The 18370-nt window shown below is 38.6% G+C and overlaps 3 protein-coding genes across 3 annotated transcripts; 2 read left to right on the forward strand and 1 right to left on the reverse strand.

Moving 5' to 3' along the window:
* The first annotated feature begins 6927 nt into the window (after positions 1–6927).
* LOC137712076 (large ribosomal subunit protein eL21z/eL21y) lies at positions 6928–8346 on the forward strand. Its single transcript, XM_068451223.2, has 2 exons — positions 6928–7231; positions 7929–8346. The coding sequence occupies exons 1-2, from the start codon at positions 6995–6997 to the stop codon at positions 8184–8186; spliced, it is 495 nt and encodes a 164-aa protein (XP_068307324.2). The 5' UTR covers positions 6928–6994; the 3' UTR covers positions 8187–8346.
* A 2113-nt stretch (positions 8347–10459) lies between these two features.
* On the reverse strand, positions 10460–14691 carry LOC137713233 (serine/arginine-rich splicing factor SC35). The gene is given in 11 exon segments (XM_088684741.1): positions 10460–10851; positions 11251–11477; positions 11605–12221; positions 12321–12481; positions 12580–12810; positions 12988–13059; positions 13735–13801; positions 13920–13999; positions 14420–14498; positions 14615–14660; positions 14662–14691. Coding segments are annotated over 8 exon segments (729 nt in total). The 3' UTR covers positions 10460–10851; positions 11251–11477; positions 11605–12221; positions 12321–12357.
* A 1754-nt stretch (positions 14692–16445) lies between these two features.
* On the forward strand, positions 16446–17317 carry LOC137713440 (3'-5' exonuclease). Its single transcript, XM_068452735.2, has one exon. The coding sequence runs from the start codon at positions 16579–16581 to the stop codon at positions 17212–17214; it is 636 nt and encodes a 211-aa protein (XP_068308836.1). The 5' UTR covers positions 16446–16578; the 3' UTR covers positions 17215–17317.
* The last annotated feature ends 1053 nt before the right edge of the window (positions 17318–18370 follow it).

The raw sequence follows: 18370 nt of genomic DNA on the forward strand, positions 1-18370 counted from the left end.
CCAGTGTTTATTCTAAGTCAAAACATATCAAAATTGATTATCATTTTGTCTGAGGGAGGGTAACAAGAGGCGACCTTCACGTTCAACATGTGTCTTCTGCTGAACAGTTTGCAGATATTCTAACTAAAAGATTGTCTTCTTCATTGTTCCATCACACACTGCAGCAATTTCATGCTCAGTTCCATGAGGCATAAGCTTAGGGGGGATGTAAGAATATCAAAGCTAGGGATCCAAGTGATGAGGAAACAATGGTTAAGATCATGCCACATGTTAATGGATAAAGAGGGTTGTTATATAAAGGTTGTTGGAATTGTAGGTTGTTAGAAGTATTGTTTGTTGAAATAAGGAGGTTACACATTGTATTAGCTTAACAAGTAAGCTTTGTAATAAGGTAGTATACAAGACACTTTGTAACTTTTACTTGGTAATCAAGACACCAATTTACAAAGCTCTCGAGCTCTCTCTCTCTCTCTCTCTAAAATCTTCTTCTACAATTCTTCTGCATTCTTTGCAGTTCTTACACAGATGTTATCTAACTGACGGATAGAATTAAGAATTTTCCCACATTACAAAATGGGACCTAAACACAAAAGATAAAAGAACAAAAAAAATTAAATAAAGGAAGCTTATAATTAGGGCGGGGTAGGGCAACCTCAACTAAAATATTCAAACAAGAATTTGATCCAACAACAAAAAAACAAGAATTTGATTAGGATTGTTTGTAGAAAGCTATAAGCACTACGAACATAAATGCTTTTAGAGAAGCAATTCCAAACCAAACTTTATACTCCAATAATTGTGTTTAAACAAGAAGATTCTCGAGAAAAATATTCATCTATGTTGGTAATAAGTATAAACATAACTATTGGCCTCTACAAGTGTAGGGTAATGAGTCAGTAGCCTCATTGCGTTGGAAATTGCGTAATCGTTCAGTCAGAAGCCTCTCAACTTCTTCTTGAATTTGCCTTTGCTAGGGCAGTGGAACTTTTGGCTGCCCCCGGTCGTGACCTATTGGTTTAGGCTGTTCTTCCCTATGCTCAACTCGTCTATGTCATGGCTGTGGTGCATGTGGCACGTTCCTGGCAAGCACTTGAGTAGGATTGAGTGACTGTTTCTCTCCGTCTCCCTTGCTGTCTACTCCGATGTGAGGTGGAGAATGCTCCTCGTGAGCTAGTTGTGAATGAACACTTAGCCTGAAAGATTGTCTATGTTGATAATCTGAGTATGGCCTCTACCGTGAACATATGTTTGTCCGTGGGCTTGATCAGGAGTGCACGCTCATCCCTGCGCTAAGACGAGAGTATACGCTATCCCAATAACCCAGGCAGGAACGTAAACTGGCAGAACGCTTGGATCGTGGCTGGTTGAGGGGCTGCTTACCGGGACATTGCTAAAGAGATTCGTTATCTACCCTTGTCCTGCTTTGGGACACCTTGTCTAGGGCACGCTGCAAAAGCTGATTCACCAAGGTCATCTGTTGTGCAAGGGCGCTTGTTAACTCTATGACTTGTCGGGACAAGTGTTGTTCGCCATGAGGGATAGAAGGGCTTGGATGGTAGGGTTCTCCATAGGTGGTAGAAGTGTAATGGACTTCGAGTGTAAAATTTGAGCCGAGATAGGTCAAATCCATAGAAACTCGGGTGAAAATGCCCCTGGTTCAATTGTCGACCCAAAAACTGAAGTTAGGACGGTTAAACCGATCTTGGACTGGTCGGGACTGCCAAGTGAACCAAGGGAGCAGGTTGGATCAGGTCATGTGTGGGGCGCGTGGGCACGATGCGACACTGGGAGCGCGTTGGATCTGGACCAATGAGATGGTCAACGTAGCTCAGGCCTGCAATACATCTTGGGCATGCGCTTCTTGGGCAGCGGTTTGTGCCTGTTTGCGCTGGGCTTAGCTCAGCTGCCCTACAGCGTGGGCTACAGATTAGGCCGCCTTCTGGGCTACTTGCACAGCTGCTGCCAGAGCCTAGGCTTGGGCTTGGTCCTGGGTTTGGGCTGTTGTATTGGCAGCACATAAGGCTATGGTTTGTTGCCATGGAGCTTACCCACTCCCCACTGCCACGATGGCCCCCATGGCTTCCATGGTGGTGGTGTTCCGTGGTGGCAAAGTTACTCATCTTGCCATTGTGTTGAGCTTCGTGGATCGTCGTGGTGGGGCTACGTATCGACCTCCATCATTTGATCCGAATGTTTTAATGTAGGAAGTTCGGTTCGTCGTGGTTTCCGAATTTCCCGTCATTGTATTTTTCCCTTACCGCAATTCAAGGAATTAAAAAATTCTAGGAATAAGAAAGTATGAAAAGTTTACGAACGAACGACAAATAAGAAACTTTGAATGCAAGAGTCTTCTTTGAGCGCGTGAATCAAACTCTCAATGAAAGCACCAATTTGTGGATGCAAATTTCCACCTTCTTCTCCTTTGATGGAAATGCACCTACAAAATAATAATACCTAAGATCAAGGCCAAGAGCCTCACGCGCCCACGATGAATGGAGGGGCTTTGGCTGAAGAATTTCCGATGCAAAAGTTAGAATTTTTGAGAGAAAGTGTTTAGAGAATTAGGGAGAGAATGAACTTAGGTTTTTAGAGAAATGCGGGGCTATTTATACGGGTGTGGCCGGCCCTATTTGGAGAATCAGGGACCGGCCACTTATGGTGGAATTTTGGCTCTAATTGCAAGATATTATATCAAATAATATCTTGCAATTAATTTGGTAATTAATCCCAATTTGAAAAGAATAATTGGGAGTTACCCTGTGGGTAAGGATTTGATGAGGAGTGATGAGAGGGTTTTGAATAAATACCATTTTGATCCCCTTTGACCTCGATTGAGCCGTTATTGTCCATTGCATGCACGTGAGAATCCCGATGTGCCTCGAGGGTAATTTTGTCTTTTTGTACCCAAAAGTTCACGTGTCATCTCTATAATTTTCTTGATTATTTTTTACTCCACAAACATGCCCCAGCGGAGACATATCATCCTCAGAATTTTGTTGAAGTGCAGCGATCACCATCTGTGCATCCCCGGCAAATTCCACATAAGCAGCCTCCAAGTCGCGCGCAAATAGCACGTACGGCAGCCCGAGCAGCCATCATCTCTGCTATAAGTGGCGAAGAAATATTGAGATTTGATTTTAAAGGATTTTAAACAGTAATCGATGAATTTTGTGGATTTGGACAAAATAATATCATGGTGTATTGTAGGGCCTTAGGAAATCTTAGGCTCTTTCTGAGATTATAAGGAAATTCACTCACATTCTACGTCGAATCTATATCATTACTACATCAAACTCCATTAAGGAAATTTAAAATTATAATATAATTGACCCATTTAATGTGGCAGCTGACAAAGCACTATTTTGGACGTAATTAATTTGTTAAGATTATTTGTTGTCATATTAACCTAAGTGAAATAAGACTTTTGCTCAATATTGATTGATCAAAGTGTGATGAAATTCAACCTTCTTAGAATTTGAAACGGCATGCAGTGCAGGAATAACAGATAATCTTCAGAACACTGTCAATCCCGATATGATTCCTGAACTTTTTCTGTGCATGGCAATGAAAGACGCTGTGAGTTGTAACTAGATCAAATTCTTGATATAACATCTTCAAGTGCGCAGATATTTGAGTGAATTTCTGCAATGATATGAGCTATTCAACCGTAACATTGTTCTTGACATGTCCATTAATTATTGGTAATGTCGATCGAGCCTTCATTCTTAAGACAAAAACCACCATTGGAAATAAACTGTTTGGCCCGCTTCAACTTTTAATGCTGCCAAAAAAGAACAAAGACCATTGTAAGCGGCTGCTACCTCATTTCACTTAAATCATTACTACGTGTCACCGACCCTTGTTTCGGCAAGGACAGTAACTCGAACTTCCTCTGGGAATCAGAAATTGCGCTAATACAGCGACAGCAAGAATCAAAACGAACCTTTAATACTAACTGCTTGAATATAAAAATGGCAGTGAGCCAGGCTTCCTGACTTGCTCACGAACAAAATTTTTTTGTTTGAATCAATGCTTCTCATGTTTGATCTCTCTTCTATTGTATTTTTGGCATGCTACTGCCCCACCTTTCCAGAACTATCACCATCCAACAGAAGATCATTAGCATTGGTTTAGTCCTTCTGCACTCACAAACTTCATGTCATACCTCTAACACATAATTAAAAGCATAGGATATTATCAATCAGACACCGAACAAGATACAAAAGCAAGAAAGAAATTCAATTCATTCCTCTTAACACAGGTGTTCTTGTTTTGGTAAAAGTACTTTGACCAATAGCTAGACATTTCAATATTTTATGTTAAGTTTTTGTTTTTGAGTACATTGATATTTTTACACTAAGGGAGGGGGAGTTCAGCTAAGCCACACGATGAACAGCCTAATTTGATATCGAATTCTCCATCCACAAGATTCGAACCTAAGACCTCTCACTTCCACGTGAAGACGAATACCACCAAACCGTAGTACCGAGTGGCAACATTTTATGTTAAGTTAAATTACGTGTCATTATGTATTTTTCGAATTCAAATAATTTTTGAATTTGTCGTTCCAGTTGCTTAATGCGTTTTCCTTATTTAGTGGAAAAATTAGTTATTAACTATATTTTCTCTTCTTCCAAATATGTTTTTCCGATCACAATTTTTTTTTTTTTTGTTTGGATCAAACAACATTGTCTACATTAAGGGGCAGTGGTGGGCTTAGCCTCACAATGAGTTAGTAATAATGTAGTCCAAATTCACCCTTGGCGGGAATCGAACCTAACAACTCTCACTTATAAGTGAAGAGAAGTACCACTAGACCGTAATACTAAGTGTCTTCTACAAACATTTAATATTATCTCATTTTACCAAATGGTTTTGATTTTTTACTTCAAATAGTTGGTGTAATAATGTTGTTCAAATTCACCCTTGTCGAGAATCGAACCCAAGACCTCTCACTTACAAGTGAAAATGAATAACACTAAACCGTAGCACTAAGTGTCTTCTACAAACATTTCATATTATCTCTTTTTACCAAATGGTTTTGATTTTTTATTCCAAATAGTTGGTGATCCAACATAAAAAATTTTGTGTAATTTTTTCAAATTTTTTGTGAAAGATTTCTCTTTGCTACTTTTTTACGTAGAGTTATTGACGACTATTATTAGGTACAATACATATGTATATATTATTAATGGGTACGTTTGAAGTTATAAAAATTGTTGATTGGTACATTTATTTGTACGCTTGATTTGATACATATTATTAATATTGGTACGTTTGATTGCAATTTTGCTATGTTTGATTTGGTACATATTGTTGATATTGGTAGGTTCGATTTCGTACACATTGTTTATTGGTACGTTGATATTGTTGTCGGTCCTATTTTCTCTTCTTGTATTAAAAGAAAAACTTATTTTGCTACGTTTGATTTCATGGGATTTAAAAATATTTTAAACCTTTTGTTAAAAAATATTTTAAACGGTAAATAATCATTGCTAAATTCTAGGATTATTGTGAAAATAAATTGAATCCAACCACTTTTTTTTTTGTAATTATCTCTAAACGAGACATGGTAATCAAAAGGCTAGATTAGCATAACAAAATTATTAAAAAAAATATTTAATCAAATCTCTAAAAGGCACAGATGTTGTCTAGAAAATTAAAAAAATGAGGCGCCTATAACTAAAGATCCCAATCCTTGCTTTTAAAAATTTTCTTTCGGCTTTTGTTCAGTGATTTGATGATTGTAGGATCACTCTGAAACCTATGACAAACGCGAGTGAAGTGACATTTTTGCTTTTGCAACGATTTTATGAAATTGGAACCACAAGTCTGCAATGTAACATCCCACATCGTCCAAGGGAGTGAATCCTGTAAGCCTTATATGTATATTCTCATCTCTACCTAGCACGAGGCCTTTTTGGAGCTCAATGGCTTCGGATTCCGTAGGAACTCCAAAGTTAAGCGAGTTCGCACGAGAGCAATCCCAGGATGGGTAACCCATTGGGAAGTTCTCGTGTGAGTTTCCAGAAACAAAACCGTGAGGGCGTGGCTGGGGCCCAAAGCGGACAATATCGTGCTACGGTGGAGTCGAACCCGAGATGTGGTGGGGCCCGGGCCGGGATGTGACATGCAACGTGGGAAGAAAACTGCTTCTATTATTTTTAATTTCCGTTTTTTCAATTTATTTTATGACAAAATTACCCTTGGGAATTTGTTTCTATTATTTTATGTCTTTTTTTTTTCTTCTTTTTTTTTTTTTTTTTTTTTGTGATGAAGCCTTATGATCCCAAAATAAGATTTTGGCTGCGCTTTAAGAATTTGGGTAAAATCAACTTTTTTTTATATATTCACATGTTACGTAACGCACGGAAAGAATTGAGAATTGTCCCACATTACAAAATGGGAGCTAAACACAAAAAAGTGAAGGAATAAACACGTTAACATTATGTTTGCATGAAAAAACTCAAAATTATTAAGAAATTTTAAAATGATGAAAATTGAAATGACAGAATTTTATTTTTTAGAATTTGTGACTTGTTATTTTTAAACTCTCAATTATAGAAATTGGAAAATGACACCTATTTACATGAGATTTAAACTTTGGGAATTAAAGGTCCCAAATTCCAAGTTTTTTTTTTTTTTCCACGTGAAAATTATAATTTCCTTTATCAAAAAAATCTCATTTATAAATTCTAACTTTTATTCAAATTCCAAATTTATTTCTTTCATTTCAACATAGTGTAAAAGAAGCGGACGGGGCAACCTCAACTAGCCCATCATACTTTGTGCCATCAAGCAAACATATCTTAAAGAACGATAAAAATCTCATCACTCTTGACACAGTAAGCCCAGCCCACATCTCAAGATCAAATCCGACATACCAAAACCCTACCCGCCTCACCAAACCTACTATAAATTCAAGATAACAGAGCCACACTCTCATCTAGAGAAACCACCACCCAAACCCTAGAGACGCAGAAGCCTCTGAAAAATGCCGGCTGGACACGGTCTCCGTTCCCGGACTCGCGATCTGTTCTCGAGGGCCTTCAGGAAGAAGGGGTACATCCCACTCTCCACCTACCTGAAGACCTACAGGATCGGCGACCATGTCGACGTCAAGGTTAACGGCGCCGTCCACAAGGGTATGCCCCACAAGTTCTACCACGGCCGTACCGGTCGCGTCTGGAACGTTACCAAGCGCGCCATCGGTGTCGAGATCAACAAGCAGGTTAATTTCATTTTTGTTTTCTTGTATTGTTTTGGATTTTGGGTTGCCTGGAAGGTGTTTGATATATGCTTGTGTGAAAATCTATGTTTGGATTCGTGGGTTCTTGTAGAAATTTCGTTTCTTTTAGATTGATTTGGACTTCACTCACTTAAATGGCATGGCATGAAGGTAATTATTATTGGGTTGTTGCTGGTGTTTTTTGCCGTTAATGGAAATGTTTGATTAGATTTAAACGTTGCTATAGATTTTTACTGTTTCATATAATGTTAGCTTATGGATGCTAATTCAACTGTTGATGTGTATTTATGCTCTTGATGTGTATTTATAATGTCACCTATCGGTAACGAAAGTGTGTTTAGGTTAATTGGGATATGATACATTTTGGCCATTGACATAATCCTGTTGTGTGTGCCCTATAACGTGTTTAATATATTTGTTCCATACGGTGTATGCTCAAGGCTATAGGATGAATGTTACGAGAGTGGAGAATGTAAGTTAATCTTTCATGTTGATCCGTTTGGAATTCCGGTTCTGAGCATTGCAGATTGATTATCGTTGGAAGCGTAGTGTTTTGTTGTTTTATATGTAGGGGAATTCTGTCCTTCTTTGGTCACACTGTTTAGTGAGTGTTGTATACTCTATTTTTTAACTTTTGATCACCAAAAAATTTAAACAGTATGCTTCTACATGATATCAGGTTGGAAACAGAATCATCAGGAAGAGGATCCACGTGCGTGTGGAGCATGTGCAGCCATCAAGGTGCACCGAAGAATTCCGTTTGAGGAAGATTAAGAATGACCAGCTGAAGGCCGAGGCTAAAGCAAAGGGTGAGGTCATTTGCACCAAGAGGCAGCCAAAGGGACCAAAGCCTGGTTTCAGGGTGGAAGGTGCCGTCATGGAAACTGTTACTCCCATTCCTTATGATGTCGTCAACGATCTTAAAGGAGGGTACTAGGTTTAATTTCTGTTTGCTTTGGTCAATTCTGATGGACTGGCTTAGCTTAATCAAATGTTTCCGTAGTTTCTTTTTACAAATTTTTGGTTGACTTTCATGAGCTGCAGTAGAGACTGCTTGGATTTATGTCTTATGATATATGTTATGTTTTCAAGTACAATTTTGTGCGAATGTGGAAATTATCTTCGGAGTTACCTACAATCTATAGGGTTGTTCTTAAAGCTTTTCCTGATTATTCCATCCTCTGCTTTTGAATAACTTGGTCTGCAGGTTCAACCTTGCTGTTTTTTATAGAACTGAACTAGCACAATTTTGCTAGAATCTAAGATTCAATTTGGTTAGATCGAATATGCTCCGTTTCTATATGCCTATATTTCGAATCCCATGCACTCTTATACGCAAATTTGTAAAGGTGAATTGACAGTACATGAAATAATGAGGTAAAAGGATTTTTTGCCAAATGGTCTTTGAGATTGGTATAACTGGTTATTTTTGTGCTGCCAATGAAATGGTTCTTGAGTTCGTTCACCGTAAATTATTTTAGCCTTCTTGAAAAATTTGTCAAAATCCTAAATTCACCCTCTCTTCCTCTTCTGAACTCCTGAAGCATGGCTGGAGAGGAGAAAAAGTGGTTGGAATTCGGAAACCATGCATTTTTTTATCTGATTTTTTGAAAACCATTTTCGAACTGGATTTGACACAATTTCCGATTGGGACAATAACTATATATACGTATGCAAAGGCATTACTGCCTTTAGTCTTGCTTCATGCTTTCTTAATTCTTCCCCTCCCCGTTACTGTCTTAATTGCTTGTATATTCTTTACTGGTTTAAGTAGTCATGGCTCTAAGAAACACTGTAGCCGTCAGTTTCATCATGATGATGGTTTTCTTTGGTGCTTGTTCCACTACTGTTTATACAGATGGTGGCGATTTAGAAGGGTAGACTTCAAGTGACGCGATTAATTACGATTGGGCCTTATCAAAAGAATTTCATGTCGACGACAAATTCATATTTAATTGCACACAGGAAGATGATTTTGTGATGCTAGTCACTCAAGAAGATTATGACAGTTGCATTCCATCACTTGCCTTATCCCATTACGGTGCCCTGGCTTTACCGCCCTAACTTTTAATATACCAGGCACATACTATGTTATTTGCGGTGAACCTGACCACTGTCAAGCTTGCCAAAAGATTAGAATCAAGATCAATGCCCCCGAAATAGAAAACTCAGTCGCGAGTCCAAGCCCCTCTCCTTCTCCATCCTCGACATCAGGCTCTTCTAAAGCAATGTCACCGAGCTAAAACCACAGACCGCTCGAGTACTTGATCTTTTGATGCTTGGCTTGGATGTTGCCACCTTTCTAATTTTGTGCTAGATGGGGGTTTTTTTTTTTCAGTTCTAGTTTTATAGTCTTCTCCTCTCTCCCTAACAACTAAGGAAGACTGTTTGAATGGTCCGAGCAACATCTGGGTTGTTGCGCAGGAAACGAGAAAACGATTGCTTGACGACTGAGGAAGACGACTTGAACGACGTCGTCCCCTTGTGCGTTGACAGGAAAATATAATGTAATAGGAACCGTGGACCCACCCCAAACTGCCCCATTAGGTCCAGCTCTAAAACTCTAAAGCTCTCTCCCCGGTCCAACCCGCCCCCATTAAATTTTAAAAAAGGAGTTTTAACGAAAAGCTCACGGTACTGTTTACTTTAACGAAAAACCACATTTTTACACTAAAAAGTCAATCATGATACTATTCACTTTACCCTTTATTTTATCCTTATCATTAAAACTCAAAGTTTTCAAGGCCTTTTCATTAGTTTTTCTTTTTAAAAAAGGCAGGGTTCGGTTCTTCCGAATTTGGACCCGGCTCGGCTCGGCTTGTGCCCATCCCTAATTTCAACCGTATGGGAAGACAATAAAAGAAGGCAAAGCAAGCATATCATGGGCCAAGAAAACAAAGGAACGGGACAGAGAAGGTGCAAGCGAGCAGTGGAGGAAATGAGAGAAGATAAAAACTGATATAATGTAGTGCCTCAGATTACACCCCTGTTCCGAGTCCGGTTCAAGATCTAAGAAAATTAGCACTTCATATCGAAAACGTTTAGTCAAGGACAACACAAGAATACATGTCCTCAGCATGAAAATAAAACAGAGTCAACAACGTAAGCGAAAAAAAGGGACTCAGATGTTTATTGTGAAAAGCAAAACAGGTAAAGATTCTCAACAACCTACAACATGTGTAACACAAGAATAGCAAAAGGATATGATAATTTGACAAAGGATCATTATATATACGAAGAAAAAGTGATCTTCACCAGATCACCCCGTTGTTAATTGTTAAATGCAATTATTGGCACGTAAATTTTTCATTTTATCAATCAGACATACCAGAATGCAAAGTAAGTCTTTCGGTAATCAGGACATACGAGATAGATTGCCAAGCAGCCATTCTTGGTGCCCCAACTGGTCATAGCGCCAATCAGCCATTATCAGTGCCCCAACTGGTCATAGCCTACCGATCATAAAATGGCAGCAACTGCAAGCTGCAGGTGGTTATTCGCTAGAACTTCAGTTTGTCCCGAACCCACACATGACTATGATACAACATAACACAGATCAGCTACCACTTCACAGCTAGAGCCAAGAAAGTGTGATACAAGATCTATATAAATTCAGCAGCAAAGGTTATACAATTGAAAACAGGTTGGGACTAGATACAGTAGTCTTAAACCCTACAGGATTATGGAATTTCCATAGTCCCAAGGGATTGAGGTCAAGTTAATAAGGAAGGGATCACACAATGTTCAGCAAAATGGATTGGAAATGCACCATATGAGCAATACAAAGGCACGTGAGAGGGGTTTCCAAATCCCTACAAGGAAAGAGTCATTTACAAATCTCTTTTACACGCCCTTGTAATGCTAATATGGTGCATTTCTAATCCCTCCTATTATCTAATATTTTGTAATTCATCACTTACTAACTTGAAATCAATCCCTTGGGAACTGAAAATCACTCATCCAAAACAAAGCATAAAGAAATTAACCATAAACCTGTTTACCGTGTCTCATTAATGTGACTGCAAAGTTAAGCCCAACATACAAGGTTCCCTAGTTAGTATCCACACTTCAGACTGGGTATCCTCATCACGGTTACTCAATCACAGGTCCAACTCATGTGCATCATCAGGCTACAGGGAAACACCATTTCAACTTCTACCATCACAGCAACTACAAACCCTTTCAGGTTCGTAAGGAACATGTCTGTCCAGCTCACATGCAGCATCAGCTACAGGTAAACACCCAGTTACGGCCATAACAGCAACTAAAACCTCTTTAACCAACTATCAGGTCAAGCATAGAAATCCTAATTATATAACACTATCAGAAACAAATAGCCAAGCCATATTTCTTACCAACATATATCACGTATGGAGAAAATCAGCTTAACCTACTGGCCCTGCAACTAGCTCACTGCAAAAACAATCATACTTCTAAAACCAGCATCACAACCATAACATCCATCTACAAACTAGAAACAGCATCAATGGCTGCGAATCAACATCCTCTTATCCTGGCCTAAATCACTCTTTTCACGAACAACTATAAAACCCAAGAAATAGTTCCTGAAGAATCAGTCTTCCTATAAACTGAACTAGACAACTTAAGACCACAGACTCATATATCAGTAATAATGCTACAAAGAGGATAAAAGCGAATGGTAAACCGCACAAGAACAAAAATGAAAGGAAAGACACTACGAAACTTAGAACAGACTATCCTCAGTAAATAAAACTAAACTACAAACTACAAGCCCACAAGTAGCCAGATTATCCCAGCTAAATAAAGAAAATTCCCAAGGTGCAGCATTTATATATTAGAGTACTAAAGAAAACCTGTCCTATCGAAACTAGCACTTAAAAAATCCAATAGAAACAAGCATGATGATCAAGGATCCTCGACATTAGCAGAGCTGCAACAAGTACACAACGCGGGGTGCTTCCATGATATTTTCTATACAACACTATCAATCCTGTAAAATACGGTCAAAAGTTACCATATCAATACTCTTCTCCCATGCAAGTGAAAGTACTAATTTCAGAAGCAATCAAAACTATAGACATCAACTCACATTAACATCTGAATTTCGAGGGGATGGGCTTTGAGAATCAGCAGGACGATGGCGTAGTGAAGCACTTTTGAGAGGTTGGGGATTGTCCATCACGACTACATCTATCAGGGCTGGCACTGCGGCTCCTACGAGGACTAGGGCTATGCCGAGCAGGGGAGGCACTGCAATGCAGATTAGTATACGTTAAAGAAAATCAAAAGGAAGAAATAGCATACAACTATAAATTCAACATAAAAAGGATATCAGCTTGGATTAAAACCTATCAATAGAACAACTTCGATGTGGACTCCGATACGGACTTAGACTCCGCCTTTCATCATCATAGCGCCCCCTTCCCCTGCCCCTGTAGTAATCAGGACTGGCACTGCGGCTCCTGCTTCGTCGGCGATAGTCTCTATCCCTCCCATGGTATCTGTCACGGTCATACCTGTCCCAACTCCTACTGCGACTTCTCCTCCTGTAGCCACGGTCTCTGTAGTCATCTCGGTACCTGGCAGATTTTAAATAGTAAGTTTCAGGCATTCATTTGAATATCATCAGAAGTTTGTAAAGAAAACTGGAATAATTATCAAAATCTTGGCATGATGTAGCAAATTGAGTTCAGGATCCTTCAAATCATATGACAGAAAACTGTCCATCAAAAAGAAAGACCAAGAGGAGAACCAACCTTCTCCGAGGACTGCGACTTCTTGACCTGTGCCTCGATTTTGGTAGAGCTTCAGAAATCCTTCCTTTATGACTGAAATAAAGGCAAAAGCAAAAAGAAAGTTAATGGAAGCCACAAAAAACAAAATTAGATTTTCAATTTTCAATTCCATTATCAATGCAGCTGAAATACCAAGTTAATAACACACTATGCAAATTTGCCCCCTTCAGTCTTGGCTCAAAGGCATTTCAGGCATAAAACCAAAGCTATGGTTTTGTGAGATCCTTGCATGATTCCCCAACGAAACAAGCTTTGGTTACACAACCAAAACCCCTTCTAACCAAAACAAGGGTTTTCAGTTTAGTATTCAGTGTTGTACAATAAAAAGAGATTGACCTGCTGCATATAGAATTGATACCATATACCATAGTATAGAATTGAAAAAAGATACTGCAATCTGTTGACAAGCACTGATACCAAAACAGACAGGTAAAATAACATCAACAGGGTCGCATTAGTATCAATACATTTCCAGGTATAGAATACACCAATTGAACAAAACAGACAATAGATCAACCTCAATAAGGATTTAATATTTAAGAGTAACATATGCAGTAGTTAAGAATAATTTTCAAACAAATAGTATTAAAAGCATATGGGAAGACCTACTACAAGTTCATAGTTCCCTCGAGGTAAATAAAGTACCAAAAAAAATAATTCAGCCATCAAGAATTCACAATAAGAAACATCGATAACTGACAAACTTACATCCTCTCTGCATTTGGCCCATATTTTGCAAACTGAACAGTTATCTCACGGCCATCAACAACTCTTCCTGCATAAGTATTTGGAATTGTCAAGACACTTGATGAGCAGTGACAATTAAAAAAGGTAGCAAAAACACATAAATATTGACAGCAGTAGTAATGACAATAATCAGAAAATTTGCAAACCATCAAGCCTTTCAACTGCTTTCTGAGCCTCATCCGCATATTTGTATCGCACAAAAGCAAAGCCCCTCGACTCCCCAGTCCTAAACCACAGAAGGGAAATAAACATCCAAAATTCAGAAACAATTTTTGTTAACCATATACAACAACAAAATTAAGGGGGAAAGGACATAAATTCAAATGTGCACTTCCTACAATTAACTAGTCCTCCACTTCAAGAGAAGCTAATTGCTCCCCCGAACACTGTAAACAGGTGATCATAAGCATCGAATTCCCATATCTTCTCAGCACTCATAAAAATAAGAAAAACAATTAATGTTTAGATACAATCACAAACAAAACCTTCATAACTTATCGTAACACCGATTTTCTCACATGATTTTCCTAACATAGATATCGTTTTCAAACAAATCAAAGATACTTAATTTCTCAGGAACCAAACAGAATTAATGGAGCATTAAAAAAAAAATAAAAATAAAAGAAACTTCCTTATCGAAACGAACCTTCGGTCTCTGGGGACGAAGACGTCAACAACCTTGCCGTACTTATCGAAAAGTGGAAACAGATCATCAGCACTCGTACCTGTTCATAACAACAAATCAATCAATCAACAAATTACCAGCACTAAATCCTGCCAAAAACAAATTAAAGAGAGAGAGAGAGAGAGAGAGAGAGAGAGAGAGAGCGAGCGAGCTTACGGAAGGTGATGTTGAGGACGAGGAGAGAGTAGGTGTCGGAGATGTCATGGAGGGCCAGACCTACCGAAGTGAGACATGGTTCTTGCACTGAGAGAGAGAGAGAGAGAGAGAGAGAGCGATTGGGAAATTGGGAATTTGGAATTAGGGTTAGGGTTTGTGGATGGTAAAATTTGGAGGGTAGAAAGATCGAACCTTCGTGAAGTATCCTTGAGATTCTGCACTCGAGGGGAGCCTGGACGCCGATTTGGGGGGCGCGTTGGCGATTGGATCATCCAATTTGGGGATTTTGGCCCGTTTGGAAAAGTACTTCAGAAATTTTAAAAATTGCTCCTTTTAAAGGGATAATTTTGCCCCTATTTTAATAGTTTTTATCATCGTACCATTTTAATGTGTAAAAAAAGAGTTCGATAATACGCTTCGTTTTTTAATATAAAAGAATAAATAACAAATTTCTTTTCAAAATTTGATTAAAGGGCTTTGGCTCCATTTTTATTTTTTAAATTACATGTCATTAGTTTAAAAGCGTAGGAATTCAATGGATTGGGGAAATTAAATTTTTTATATTGTGGGTAATTAGTTTCAAGATGAAGATGCGTTTAAACTAATGACGTGTACTTTAAAGAATATGTGGCAATTGATCAAAGCCTCTTAATTAAATCTTAAAAAGAAACCAAATGTTTTAATCTAAAAAACATTGAAAAAAATGTAAGGATTCTAATTTCTATTAAAAAAGGTCTACTGCCTTTTTACGAAAAAATAAAGATATTCATAAAAAAATAACTTTAACAATACATTAAAGACGTGTGTATACGAATTTAACATAATTGTAAAAGCAAAAACTCCAATATTTTAATTGTGGTCATATTTTTCTTTTGTGGTAAAAACAATCACAAAGGAATCTCGAATTTGTTGTTAATGTTCATATCTCTTAACTTGAGTGTTTATATTTTCCTTCTCATTTTAAAGCCATAACTAGATTATTGAACCCCAAAAAATTCTAAAGGTAGCAATAATCTTTGTTGGCACTTAATTTTTAATCTTGTCAAAATAAACTCAACCTAAATCTTTTTATTTTATTTTTCATAAAACTCAAATCTGTTTGCTTCTATTATCCTCCGATCAAAACCATAAAGTAAAAGGGAAAAAAAAAACCTTCGACACTAAGGAAAGAAGCGAAACGTACGTCAGTTAATCACCCCTATAAAACCCCACTTTTACCGCTGTCCATCATTCTGTTGTGCTAGGATAGCACCAAACTAAATGGAACCAACTCAAGCTAAACCACAGTAAATTTTATCAAATGAAAATGCAAGAACAAAATATAAAAGACACAAAGATTTTAATGAGGTTCCTCCACAGTCAGTGTAACTGGAGTACGTCCTCGGAGCAGTAGGAGCTCACCCAATAATCCACTATCAACCAAATGGGAGTTTACAAAGTGTTGACAATCTCACAACCCAAAAGCCCAATACACCCAATAGCTCTCACACACCAAAATAGAGAAAGAAATATAAAGAATAATTTCTTCTCTATACATATAGCTCAAAGCTATTACAACAACAATTACTTTGATTGATGATTACCAATTAAGTGAAGCAACAACTTCTTCTTCTGTTTTAGGCTCTCTGCAACTCTCCCTTGCTCTCTGCAAAAAGAAAGTCTTTCTTCTCTCTTGTTTTTCTTCTAAAAACCGAAATACGAGCTCTCTCTCCTCTATTTCTTTTCCAAAACTTTTCCCTTTTTTCCTTCCCAAAACAAGAAAAGGTGTTGTCCACCTTCTTTTGTTTATAATTTTATAGCCAAAAGTTGTTTGGATTTTTGTCTAGCCGAAAGCATTTGCAAGTTGGCCACTATCCAACACATTCATCGTCAGACCTCTTGCGTCTTTGCTGTAATCTTCATAAAGTTCCCAAACCGTTCAAAACTTCTCCTCACCATCTTCTTCTTCTTTCCAAACCGTAGCCATGTCTATCAGCATCACAGACTGCGAGTTGGGCTACGACACGCACAGCATCTACAGAGTAGATTTCTTCGACGACTACATCGACACCCTAGTCACGCACACTCCATCCAAGGTCAAGTACTGGATCAACAAAACCCGATACCTACACCGTTACCGCCTTCACAAACTCATCGTTGGACTCGATGTTGAGTGGCGTCCCAGTTTCACTCGCGGTGTGAACAACCCGGTCGCAACCCTACAATTGTGTGTTGGGCACCGCTGCCTCATATTTCAGTTGCTTCATACCCCGGGAATCCCCAGGTGTCTTTTCAACTTTCTAGCGGATCCGGACTTTACCTTCGTCGGGGTTGGGATCAAGGACGATGTTCGAAAGCTTTGCCTTGAGTATGGCCTTGCAGTAGCAAAGTATGTCGATCTTAGGGAATTGGAGGCGAGAAGGTATGGCTTGAGTGTGCAGCGGAGAATAGGGCTAAAGGACATGGCAGCAGATGTTCTAGGGCAGGATTTTCAAAAGCCAAAGACTATTACAATGAGTCACTGGGATAAGCCGTCCCTTTCACTTGAGCAAATCAAGTATGCTTGCATCGATGCTTTTGTTTCTTTCGAAATTGGGAGGGCTTTGGGCGCAGCGAATTAAGGCTGTTGGATTATGTTCAAGGTTTTTTTTCCTATTTTTTTCTTGTTATGGATGAACAATTACCAATAAGCTTAATGCATATGTTATGCGTGTTTAATTTAAATTTGTATGTCCTTTTGAATTTTTTCATCCCTCTCAAATATTATGCTGACCCTATTATTCTATATGGCAAGTTCGGGAACTTTTGTGTTATTTCCAAATCTTAGGTCTCACCTATGTTTCTGAATTTGGTATATAAGTAATATATGCATGTTAGGAGCTAATGAAATTAATTGGTGATCCACAAATTGAGTAGTGTCTGTGAACTAAATTTGTACACGTCAATCTCTTTCTGCTGTATTTAGTAGTGTTCTAAAAATCGGCCTAGGCGGCTAGGCGCTCGGCGAGGGAACTCCGACCCTATTTGGGCCAAAATGTTCAGGTAAGGTGGGAAGGATTTAGGCGGTCGCCTAGGCATCTCTAGGCGGTCTAGGCGGCGATCGATGCGACTGCATTCTCGTTGCAAATCTCCCCTTGCATCAGCACGATTCACCACCCACAACCCAAATCTTCAAACATGCGCTCTTGCACCCAACATCAATCGATGAACCCCAAGTAGATTGAGAATATATAGGGATGAACAATACACATAATCCGTCCGTTGGGTTTGTTGGGTTTTACTGCAGAGCAGAGAGAGAAAGGGATCTAAGGGATCTCTTGAAGAGAAGAGAGAGAGGAAGAGGGATCTCTTAAAGAGAAGAGAGAGAGAAAGTCGAAAGAAAAATGGAGGAAAAGAAAGGCATAAATGCTTTACAACTAGAGCCACTAAACAAATGATGGTTGATTGGGACTAGCATTGGAGAAAAGTTGTGGAAAAGAAGAGGTATGTCGGTTTAATTGAATAAAATAGGGCTTTTCTTTCGGTTCAAATTTGCCGATAATCAAACCTGAGACCTCTCAGGTACAAATGAAGAGGAATACCACTAGACCGTAGTAGTAAGTGGCAACTAATGAGGTTTATTAAAACATAAAAGATGATGACAAAGGGTAAATTGATAAAGAAAATAGTGTAGAAGGTAAAATTAAATTTTGTATAGAGTATATAGGGCATTATGGAAAAATCAAGCCAATAACTAAAGGAAATTTTTACAGCCATCCTAGAAATGTCATTTTAATC

Source organism: Pyrus communis, chromosome 14, assembly GCF_041283825.1.
Source record: "Pyrus communis isolate YQ-2024b chromosome 14, ASM4128382v1, whole genome shotgun sequence".
NCBI classification, from domain to species: Eukaryota; Viridiplantae; Streptophyta; class Magnoliopsida; order Rosales; family Rosaceae; genus Pyrus; species Pyrus communis.

Excerpts from the sequence above, each read along its gene's own strand:
- LOC137712076 (XM_068451223.2), top strand. The coding sequence starts at position 6,995 with ATGCCGGCTGGACACGGTCTCCGTTCCCGGACTCGCGATCTGTTCTCG. Across the intron at positions 7,232-7,928 it reads GTGTCGAGATCAACAAGCAG|GTTGGAAACAGAATCATCAG; the intron begins GTTAATTTCATT and ends ACATGATATCAG.
- LOC137713440 (XM_068452735.2), top strand. The coding sequence starts at position 16,579 with ATGTCTATCAGCATCACAGACTGCGAGTTGGGCTACGACACGCACAGC.